The sequence below is a fragment of the Drosophila miranda genome, chromosome XR, assembly GCF_003369915.1.
Source record: "Drosophila miranda strain MSH22 chromosome XR, D.miranda_PacBio2.1, whole genome shotgun sequence".
Lineage (NCBI taxonomy): Eukaryota > Metazoa > Arthropoda > Insecta > Diptera > Drosophilidae > Drosophila > Drosophila miranda.
In genome coordinates this window covers 9,579,261-9,590,971 of record NC_046674.1, presented here as the reverse complement: position 1 = coordinate 9,590,971, position 11,711 = coordinate 9,579,261, and the positions used below count along the sequence as shown (strand labels likewise).

At 42.7% G+C, this 11,711-nt stretch overlaps 1 protein-coding gene across 2 annotated transcripts; it reads right to left on the bottom strand.

Moving 5' to 3' along the window:
• Positions 1 to 1,513: 1,513 nt before the first annotated feature.
• Positions 1,514 to 10,518, bottom strand: LOC108152365 (failed axon connections). Of its 2 annotated transcripts, none has more exons than XM_017281643.2 (5): positions 9,800 to 10,518; positions 5,517 to 5,855; positions 3,967 to 4,310; positions 3,799 to 3,901; positions 1,514 to 3,727 (listed from the first exon to the last, which is right to left on the bottom strand). In XM_017281643.2, exons 1-5 carry the CDS (start codon positions 10,226 to 10,228, stop codon positions 3,674 to 3,676), a joined length of 1,269 nt encoding a protein of 422 aa, XP_017137132.1. In that variant the 5' UTR covers positions 10,229 to 10,518; the 3' UTR covers positions 1,514 to 3,673. The 2 variants fall into 2 exon arrangements, with proteins under 2 accessions (XP_017137132.1, XP_017137133.1); XM_017281644.2 differs by having other exon boundaries at positions 3,967 to 4,301.
• Between the last annotated feature and the right edge of the window lie 1,193 nt (positions 10,519 to 11,711).

Below are 11,711 nucleotides of genomic sequence, written 5' to 3'. Positions count from 1 at the left end.
AATGGAGCGGAGCACGAGAGCAAGGAGTATGGCGGGAGCTACAATTTATTGGCCTAGGTCAAATATCGATTATCGGCCGTCAGCCACCGTATATTATTGGGTCAGAGACTGAATTGAATGTCAATTTGATTGGCATATCTGGGGTGCATGGAGATCCTACTATGTATGTGTGTACGAGTATATATTCGAGCAGTGCATGGGAGGAGGTGACCTTGAGCTGGAGTAGAAAGTTCAGGCACGGGCCCAGAGCACAGAGCACCAGGCGAGAGAGCTGAAATGATTTCGCCTCTCAATAGTTATCTGCTTAATTGAATTGAGTTACTTTGGTTAACTTCTTAACTAAGATCAATTATAATTGGAAAAAATCATATCAATTAAAAGCCCCTCTGATTCATCTACCCTGATAATTGACCACAACACTGACCATGCAGGTTCTACGGTGGGGTTCCTCCGCTCAACGCTGTCCGTCCGGACAGTTGGGTTCGGTTGCTATCGGAAACGAATATTATAGCATTGTATATAAGCGAGTACCTATGACTGGTGGACAGAAATACTTAGATATGAATAAGCAAACTTGAATTAAAGTTATCAGGAGTGTATGTCAAAAGATAACTCGAGTATCATAATTAAATTTTTCTTCTTTTCAGTGCTCTTTCCTGGGCTGGGGCTGGGGCTGGTCGAGACCCCAGACCTGAGGCTAGGCGAATGGTATATGGTATATGGTATATGGTATATGGGCAAAGCCACCCCAGCTTAGGGAAGACTCACTTATCGGGACAGTGCGTGTCCGTTGGGAAATCCTCCATCATAAATCAGTGGGCGAGTTTCTGGGCTTTGGTTTTTGTTTTGTTTTTTATTAAGAAGCATATTTATTATATATAAGATGTATGTAATACAATAATTTTTCTTTCTTTCATTCTTGTCTGTCGTTTTCGGTCTTCTGTCCGGGGGTTTCATTTTGTTTTGGTTTTGTTTTTTTATGGTTTTATGGTTGTCGGATTCATTTCAGTTTTTTCGGTTTTCCATTTCATTTCAGTTTTGTTTTTGTTTCATTTTTTTGTTATCCATTTTATATATAATCATATAAAACACTGAGCTACAATACAAATATTGTGATAAAAACTTACAACATAACCTTTAATACATAAAAATACTTGCGTAGTCTACAAATCGTATCGTTATAAGAGATTTTCTTCATGGATCGATGGATCGATCGTTCGCTCGTCTTTTCTTGGCTCCGCTCCTTCTCTTCTTCTTCTTCTTGTTCTTGTTGTTGTTCTCTCTTTTGCCTTGACCTTTTCCTAAATTGTTTTCATTTCGCCTCAATGGATTCTGTTTTCGCTTTCGCTTTTCCCACTGTCTGTCCGCCTGCCTGTCTCTTCTTCTTAGTTGTTTGTGATCTACCCTATTAAAAAAAAAGACTACTTCTTTCTTTCATTCATTCACTCGTTCGGTTTGGTTCGTACATTCTCCTCCATTTCCAGCTGTTCTTTTTGTATCTTTGCTATTCTTACGGGGAGGGGGTATTGATTCTTCGGGATGAATGGACGGGGCGGAAAGATGAGTGCGAAAGCAGAGCAACAACGAAAACATTAACCGTAAAGGTAAACCAACCATTCCAGTGGGGCAAGGCAACGCCTTCAAGGAAAAGAGTGTTCGAGAGAAACAGAGAGAGAGAACGATTCGCCCCCGGAGAGAGAATTGCATGAGTTCATCGAGTTGTCCTTCTTCCTCCTACAGTTGTGTGGGTTCGTGTGGGGTGTTTTATATGATTCTTTGCTTTGCTTGTGGCTCGTGGTTTGTTGTGGCTTGGGGCTTGTGGGTTGCGGGTGGTGGTTGCAGCGTTAATTACAGTAGAAATAAGGTTCATATTTATATATATATTTGCATAATCAGAATCATAAACATAATTTTAACTTAGGACAAAACGTTGACAAACTAAAATTGAATGGACGTACCAAAAAAAAAAAAACAAAGAGAATATACAAAAAATTATCATAAATTTTGTTCTTTTCGTATGTTAGTGCCGAGTATTTTTTTGTTTAGATCAATAGTTTTTTTTGGTTCGAATTGGTTTTGATTTGTTTGTTGATTGTGTGTGTGTTAAAAACATCGATAAAGCCAATGCTCTGAGCAGATCCATACGAAAGGGACTATGGGGGTAAATCATATTAGTATTTATAATCGTTAAAGTATAATAATATATAATAATAATAGAAGAACCAACATACAATGTATCTTTATGCGTTATGCAATTTTCGTTTTGTTTGTTTTGCGTTTTTTTTTTTCTTTTGTTTATACACATGTACACATATGCATAATGGGCGTTATATAAGGGTTTTATATGTATATAATTATAAGTAATAAATTTGTATCCATTTTTGTTTCGTTTAATTATTTGCACACGAGAATCAGAAATTACTATTTGCAATCATATATATATAAAAAATAAACTTAATTGCCGGCAAACGGGGGCCCAAACCCAATCCCCTACACATATCCATATCAACCCTACTATATATCATTCCTATACCATTCCCATTCTCATTCCCATTGCATTCCATCCCAACTACAACGCCATTATCATCATCATCGTCATCACTATATATCATATCATATACCATATCATATATATGTATAATATAATCGTCCTACCCATTCCATCGTACTTGTTCCGGGATTTACTTTAAGCTTAATCAAATTTTGGAAGAGTAAACAATACCATCGTGTTCTTTTGCAATTTTTTGCTGCATATGCTATATGTGAGTGTAGCTGTGTGTCTGTGTTAGTGTGTGTATCTGGATGAGAGTGTAGAGTGTGTATGTGTGTATTATATAGATCGCCTTTGAATGTAAACTAATGATTAATGCGTGTATTGTATGATCTTCTGTTCTGGCTTCCTTTTCTTTACTCTCTCATTTTTTGCTCACGTTTTGCTCACTTCTTTTTCTTCTTCTTCTTCTCCTTTTATGTTTTATTCGAGTTCTTTAACTAATTTTTTATAATTTCTTTCCCTCTGTCCGTCGTCCTCTCCTCTTAATATTTATACGTATAAACTTTTATAATTTTATACTAAATGTTTTTTTACGGTTCTTGTTTTTTTTTTTTGGGTTTTTTGGTTTTTTTGTTTTTGTTAATTTTTTGTGGTTTTTTGTTTTGTTGTTCTTGTAATACAAACGTCATCGTGTATATATATAAAAAAAAGATGTCCAAAGTTTTTACGTTACGTTATTGTATATATATACGTTTTTTTTACTTTTTTGTTTTACGTTTTTCCGCATTTGCTTGCGCTTTTCGTTTTACTTAGTGGATCGATCGTTCTGTTGCGGATGCTGATGGTGAGAGTTCTGTGTCTGTGCCTGCTTTTTGCTTTACAGTTGTCCTAGGTTTTTCTTTCGTTTTCACTTTAAATGTAAATGGGTCTTCTTCTATACTGATCTCTTCTCTTAGAAAACGCTTGTCGTCCGATGTCTGAATGCTTATATATGAGAGCGCAGCGCCTAGCTATATAGGGCCTTACTATATAGTATCGTACTACATATGTATATATATATAATGTGTGTGTATGTGGGTGTCTCCTTTCTTCCTTCGTTCCTTCGACTTTCCGACTCGTCTGCATATGTATATATGTATATATATCGGGATATACATATGAATACAACTAACGGCGAATTTACTTTGTTTCCTCCTTCTCTTTGTTCTCCTCGGTCGACTCCTTCTCATTCGACTGGTAATTTAGAGATAAGTATTTGGTTAGTGTGTGCTTTGCAAAAATAATATGTATTTCCATGAACGTACCTTGTCCTTCTCCAACTCCTTCTCGATCTTATCGCCCTCGGGGCCCTCCTGCTCATTTGATTTCTCCTGCTCGCCACCTTCCTTGCCCTCCTTGGTCTCGGGTCTGCAACAATAGATTCAAGTTCGGTTAGAAATGAGATTAGATTCCATCCGATTTCTTTTACTCACTCTGGCTTGGGAATGTGCGCATTGAGGTCCAGCTTCGTGCAGATCTCATCCCAGTCGGGGAAGCACTTGTCCTTCATGCGCGACACGTGTCCAATCAAGTTGGGGCACTTCTCGGTCATGTAGTCGCGCAGCGGGTACGCGATATCCTTGGACAGATAGTGGAGCTGCGAGAGCACCGCAAAGGCCACCACATCGAGGGTGGTTGGCTCGTCGCCGAAGAAGAACGGCTTACAGTCGAGCATCTCGCTGAGGACCTTTAGGTCGTCCTTGCCGAACTCCTCGATCTCCTCGGCGCTGTGGACGCCGATGCCATGCGCCTTCAACTTTTTCGTGCCCTGGAACCACTTGTTGTGTTGAATATGGTTTTTCCGTGTTTTTTTTTTGTTGTTTTTTTTTTTTTTTGGGATATTCGTATGGGATGGCCGACAAATTGGTTACGGGGTGGGTGGGGGGTCAACAGGATGCAGGATGACCAACACAGCAGACACACGCACACGGGGGATATGGGGTTATAGATGGGAAACGCACCAATACACACACACACACATACAGATTACAAAAGTTAGAAGTTAGAAACAGAAAGTACGTGGGAAAAAAACGAAAAAGAAAAAAGAGAAAAAACCATGCAAAAGTTAGTGATAAACATAACGATTGTATTTCTTTTTTTCGTTTATGAATATGAATTGGAATTCGAATTTGATTAGCTTGTGTGGTGGATTGTGTGGTGTTCCTTTGAAATGTTTTTGAATTGATTTTGGAATTTGATTTTAAAAGAATTTGAATTTTGCCGGATGTGATGTGAAATTGAGAAGTGTTTCCATTTATAGATTCTTTCTTTTCTTTTTTTTCTTCAAGTTTCATTCGAATAAACGAAAATCAAAATCATCCTAAAAACATTTCCAGGAAGACAGACAGACACCACGTTTATTCTTCTCTCGTTTCGGGGTTTTGGGTTCCCCCATTGTTTTTCTCGTTTTGGGTTTTGGGTTTTTTGTTTAGATTTAGTTTTTGTCGATGGGTAGGGGGAGTGGGGTGGTGGTGGTTATGTGAGTACCGCCGAGGCATAAACAACAATCAATCCCGCGAAAGGGACGCGATAATATTGTTTATGCCTCGTTTTCGGAGTTGGAAAAAACTATGTGTCGGATGGCAGCCGATGGCGATGGCGATGTCGATGTTAGGTGCAACATAATACGCCACCGATTTCTATCAACAGATTCCTAAGTTGAGGATTTGTTTATTTACACTACTCTACCCATCCCCATGCCCATGCCCATTCCCATTCCCAGTTGCCATTCCACCAACGCCAAGAGCAAAAGCCCTCCAGTTTTCGTTTTTCAGTTTTGGTTTTTGTTTCCAATTGAAATCTAAACAAATGATAAATAGGATTGGAAACTGCCGGGATCATCAGCTTCTGGCGTTGAGGAATGCACGAGATACGAGATACATCGTCTGCTACGTGGATCTGAACTACTTTGGCTACAGGACTGTCACTGTCACTGTCACTATGACTGTGACACTGTGACTGTTTGTTGGCTTTGGTGGGTTACCTTGCGACCAAAGGTTATCTTGAAGAAGAAGTTCAAGATGGAGTTGGGCAGACGCAATCCGAGGGCGTGCTGCAGATTGACCTTGTAGCCCTTGAGCACACTGTCCGGGTACTTGGCGCGCCAGTAGAAGATGATCCAGATGAGATGGTTCTCCAGCATGGCGATGGTGGCATACGACACGTTGCGCTGCTCGGCGGTTAGGCCGGAATCCAGATTCTTCTCGTATTTGGACGACAGTTCCTTGATGATAATGGCCGAATCAGCGATTTCCTCTCCATTCAGCTCGATGAAAGGCAACTGACCCTTCTTCGAGCGGAAACGCATCTTATGATCGACATTCTGCAATGGAGAAAAAAGAGGAAAAACATTCATTGAGTGATGCGATGACTCGAGGATGAGTAATGCTACGGAAAGTAGGGTGGAGTCTGTTTATACGAGATTAAGTATATGTATGTGTCCCACACTCCCACTTTATCTGGCATTCCATTCCCCTGACTAATACGAAATGTAGTTCAATCCCAAAAGAGTTCCGCCCGCTAGATGGCGCTCATGACATACATAGAGAGTCCTATACGAATGTGCAAGCGTGTGTGTGTGCGGGAGTGTGTATTTTCTATGTATGCCACCAGAACTGATGCTGAAAACCAACCACTACACAAAAAGCTGTACCTTGTAGAAAACCGAACGAACAGCATGGAACATCGTATCAACCCAAAAACCTAACCAACACCCAACTACCCCCAACTGGTCACACAGATGCTCGCTCAAACACGCACACACACATGCACAGAAACACGCGCTCTAACGCACACAACGAAGAAGAAGCAGAAACCAAAACAGGAGAATGAGAAAGCAGAGCAGAGCAGAGCAGGAGCCAGGAGCCGGAAGCCGGGAGCCAGAGCCAGAGCCGAGAAACTTCCAATTGCCGCTATTTGAACATTTTTGAGATATTCCAGTGCTCTGCCACTTCCACTGGCACTTCCAGTGTGTACACACGTATGCATTAACCGTTACTTTCCTGATGTGACAGTTATGTTCGTGTGTGTGACGCATGTCGCCCGTCGCCTGTCGCTTTTTTTTGTTTCTGCTTCGCTGCTCAAATTTACATAATAATTTCTAATTAGAAATTGGTGCTGTCCATAACAAAAGCGAACCCCCGCCATCCAATAATGGCCGTTGTTGGCATATTTATGCTTTCGCGCCCTGAAAACGGCAGAGAGGCAAGGCAGGCGGCGGCAGGGTGTGGTTGCCGACACGCACACACACAGGCACACACATTGGGGAGAGGAATAGAGAGAGAGAGAAACCCCAGAGAGGACAGCATTGGAAGAGAGAACAGCGGCCTGTTTGTTATAGAGAGATTTTTGCCTTCCAGCAGCAGCAGCATCATCATCATCGCTGCCTGTCCAGGCTGCTTCTGCCGCTGCTGCTGCTGAAAAGGGTGGAGTCCGTTGGAGCACATTTAATTCCAATGATCCACAAAAAAGGCAGCCTGTCTGCTGCCTCTCCTTCTTCTTTTGCTTCCTCTGCCTCCACCAACGCAAAATATAACGGTTTCTGTCAATGCTGGCAGAGGCGGGCGGCAGAGGCTGGGCAGCGCTGCGCCGCCGCTTTGTCGCCATACAATGCAAATATTTAGTTTTTATTAAATCATTATGCCAATTAAGGAGCGGCGGCGGCAATAATGGGAGCTCCTCCATAGCTTCTCCACTTTTGCTGCAGGGCTCAACTTTCGTGCAGTGTAGAGTTCTGTTCGTTGCACGCAACAACAACAACAACGGCAGCAGCAGCAAAAGTGCTCTCAAATTGCAGAGAACAAGAAGAAGAGGGAGAACACATGCAATTATGCAGCACATGCAGGCCCGGGTCTATGTGTGTATATGTGTGTGTGTGTGTATATATCCACACCCCTGTCAAAAAGCCAGAGAGTGAAGAGAAGAGTAGGAGAGCAGCAGGAGTAGTTGCAGTCCCACTGAGTGAGCAACAACAAAAGAGCCAGCAGCACAGCAACAGCAGCAGAAACTCTCGTTGTTTTAATGCAAATATGCGGTTTATTAATTAAAACAAAAGGCAGAAACAGCAATCAGTCTTCTTTCAAAGAAAAACTGAAACTCCATTTCCTCTCACTCAAACACACGCACACATTTGCACGTACAGTTGCAGCCGCAAACGGTATATCCAGAGAGTTGCCAGACTGTTCGCTCACACATAGCCACATTTTGTACTGGCAATATTGTGAATGGAATGGCGCGCCAGCATTTTCCATTTGAATTTGTAATTGAAATTTATGCATTTGTATTTGTAATTCATTCTCGTATGTATATATTGAAAATGTGAATTAATTGCACAATCTACAAGGCGGCGACACTTCACATTGGAATTCCAGATATGCGGGCTATGGGCCGGGGCTGGTGTTGGGGTTGGGGTTTGGCCACCGCCTCAAAATGATATTCGATGTGGCTGCTGTTCGTTAATGGCTGCGACGCGTCGGGCGCCGGGTATGACTCGCACAGCTCGGATTGTGGCGTGAAAAAAGATATGCATTTGGTTTATCATCAATAAAGAAACAACTTCTACTCTTGTTTACACAAAGAAGAGGAAGGGGGAAGGAGAGCGAGATGTAAAGAGAGCTGCAGCATTGCGTTTACAATAACAGCACAGAGACGTTGCATGCAGGGGGTCGACGCTGTGCCAGGGCACATGGCCCATGGCCCAGGGGGGTGAAGAACTTGCTTAGTCAGTTTTCATGGCATGGCACTGGCACCCCTCCCTGTCATGGTGATTAATGGATAAGAGAATGAGAGGGAGCGAGGGAATAATGTCAAAGGTCTCAGTTTGTTGAACTCTTCCGCTGTTATCAGGGAGTGCAATCAGACCCCCGAAAAAAAAATATAATGGAAATGGAAAGTATTTTCCAGCTGCGGGCCTGACGGACGACTGTCAATCATAATTGACTGCAGCTCTGCTTTCTTTTTGGAATGCAACATATGGCAGCATGCTACTGGAAGCATAGGAGTGGGGAGTGCCGTGCCGCTCTTATCGGTTCTCTGGCATCTTGAGAGGCAGCGGCGCATCAATTAACATTCCTCTTGGGCTCATTTTTCATTTACCAAATGTGTAATTAATAAGATTAAACAACAACTGCGTCGTTGTTGTTTCTGTGTAGATGTGCGGGTGACCGCACCCATTTCTACCCACCTCCCACCCCCTATTTGTGGGACAGGCAGCTGCTGCTGCTGCTAGGGCAAGTTTTTCCTATAAAAATATGAAAAATATGCAAACCGCATCGCGCGCTTTAAAAAAAAGCAAAAGCTAAAATGGAAGCCCCAATGGAAGTCGTTGACAGTTTCCCCCGTCGCCTTCACCTCTTCTCCGCCACTATTACAGCTACTTAACGGGCATAGAGATAAGCAGGCAAAGCCAGAAGGAAGACGAAGACAGAGAGAGCGCGGCTTGAAGTTATTTCCAAGACGGGGGGGATTGCACCGTCTCAAACTACATCAATTTTTATTAAAAGCAATTACAAGCTGCAGAGCGGTGGCGCAGGCGGAGGCTGAGAGGATAGCATGAAAGAAGTGCAACAAAGACAAAGAGCAGACACTCACACAGACACAGACATACAGAGAGAGAGGAGAGTCGGAGCTAGAGAGAGACAAAAGGAGAGAGTCGGCAGCGCCAAGTGCAAAATTTGAAGCACGACTTCATTTCGCCTGTTGTTGCTGCTGCTGGTGTTTTGGCGAGTGGAGTCGTGGGGTGGAGGGGGGTTCAGAGCATAAAAGCACAACTTTATGAGAGGCAGCGACGCCGGCGTCGGCGCACACACAAATTTTATGTATACGCTGTTTTATGTAGACACACGCATACACACCAAGGAGTACAAGAAATCCGGCCAGGCTACAGGTTCACACACACACGCACACATGGACAACTACTGGAAGAGAGAGCAACTTCTGTTACGGGATAGAAAGGAAGGGCAAATGCTAAATGTATCCCTTTTTCAGCTCAATGCGAGGGCAGGGCAGGTCACACACATACCCCTATATGTATACGTGCATACACGCACACAGGACAGAGGCAGGCTTAGCACACAATCATGGCGGTTTTTCTTTCTCTCTCTCCCACTCGCTCTCTCTGGCAGGAGCAGGGAAAAAATCTGTACCGCAAAAATTTTACAATGATGAAAAAACCGAAATGCGAGACGAAAAACCCAGAAATATGTATTTCTGAAATATGTTTTGGGTTTCTGTTTGCAGATTTTCCCCGGAAAATTGACTGATAATTACCTCGTACTTGAGACCGACCAGACGAAGCCAGGTCTCAACTTTCAAGCAGTAGGGCGACAGCGACGGCAGCAATGGAGTCCTGGAGAACTGGTACAGATAGATGATGTCCTTCTCGAAGTTGGTCTTGTGCACATTGAACTTTTGTGCGGGAGGGGCCTCCGATTTGGCCGGCGCTGCGGCAGCCGCTGCCTCTCCGTCCTTCTTGGCCTCCCCGTCTGCGGCACCATCAGCGTTTTCCTTGGACGCCGCCTTGCCGTCCTCTTTGTTTCCTTGGGCGTTTTCGTTTTCAGCCGGAGCAGCGACGGCGGGCGCGGCAGCAGCAGGCTCGCTGGCAGCAGGTTTTTCCGCCTGTTCGGAGGCTGGCTTCTCTGTGGGCGCCGCAACGGCAGGCGTTTCCTCAGCGGGTATTTGGGCTACTTCGGTGGCCATTTCGTTTCTGCTTTTTCTCTTTAAAGTTGCGCTTTCTTTCAGCTAACAGATTCTTCACACTTTTCCTTGCTCAAATGCACAGGAACACTTATACACACTGACGCGACCCACTACTATATAGCGGGGGGGATTGAAAAAAATTACCACAAGACACTCGGGTCGGTTAATACAGGAATACAGGATCTCTCTCTGTTCAGTCGGAAGTCGGAATAAGTGCCGTTAACGTTAACACCAACCAGACGCAAACCCAACCGCGCAGTTCAAAAAAATTGGAAGATGTGAGCTACTGCTGCAGCGCTACCTTACAGGAAAAAGAGGGTTTATTTACATGGCAACTACACGGCAAATACACATTAGCTACATAATAGGAGAAAAAAGAGGGTATGGACAACAGGCAACACGACAAAAAATGCAACGCAGGCAAGGTGAAATCCACCCCATTTGCCCAATATACCTTGCTGATTTTGTCTTCAAGGTTTTCGTCCTCACAGACGAGGGTTCATACGAACCTTTCAAATTTTGTTGTAAAATTTTGCTTGTTGTCCATACTTTTCTTTATAGCCCAATCAAAATTACTCATTTTTTCGTCGCAGGAGAGAGCATCGATAGATCAGGAATACGGTCTGACCCTCAGAAATATACCGAAATATACCGTCTCATTATACCATTAAATACTGACTAATTCAAATTCTATCATACGTATTCCTCGTTTTTGATATTCTTTCGAATATTACTAGCTAAATAGATCTCTGAGCCCTGCCCACATAATTCAATCCGATTAATGAATCAATTTTCTACTTGACTGGCTTCTTTTAAATACTTGAGTTGTTTTCCTGCTATGGCGATTGCTTTGATTGTTTTTGCCTCTATTTTGGTGGCTCAAAAACAAAATAGCGTCTCGTATATCGATAAGAAATCGAACTTAGCCCACTTAGCCCCTCTCTATTTAAACAGTCCAACAACTTGAGGTAAATGGCGGAAAATATGGCTGATTGTAAATTCTTCTTGACGATACATGCCATCTTCCCTCTGAACTTAAAAAAACCAACTATATCTTTCACCTGAACTGCGCTAAAATTATTCAATTTTCATTATTTTCGGTGGAATATTAAAAATACCTCTTTGGTTTACCATGGGCTAATCGTTCTCCGTCAAGGATTGGAAACAATATTCCGTGGATTATTAATAGATAGATATAACCCTCAGCCCTGAATACATAATTTTACCCGATTGATGAATCAACTTTCTACAAGATATGCCAATTTTAAATTCTGCTTTTTATTGGATTGTGTCTAAAGTAAAGTTTAAGCAAATAAGGTCAATGCGTAAACGTTAGTGTGTACGGAATGAAACGGCTTTTTTCTGGTGAAAAGGTATCAGCTATGCGTATGGACATTTGCATACCCTATTTTCATAAGTCAATATTAAAATCCTGTTTTGCAAGCTGCTTTGTTTATGACCTATTCATGCACTCGATTAGTTT

Excerpts from the sequence above, each read along its gene's own strand:
- LOC108152365 (XM_017281643.2), bottom strand. The coding sequence starts at position 10,228 with ATGGCCACCGAAGTAGCCCAAATACCCGCTGAGGAAACGCCTGCCGTT. Across the intron at positions 5,856-9,799 it reads TGGTCGGTCTCAAGTACGAG|AATGTCGATCATAAGATGCG; the intron begins GTAATTATCAGT and ends TCTCCATTGCAG. Across the intron at positions 3,728-3,798 it reads AGGAGTTGGAGAAGGACAAG|TCGAATGAGAAGGAGTCGAC; the intron begins GTACGTTCATGG and ends CTAAATTACCAG.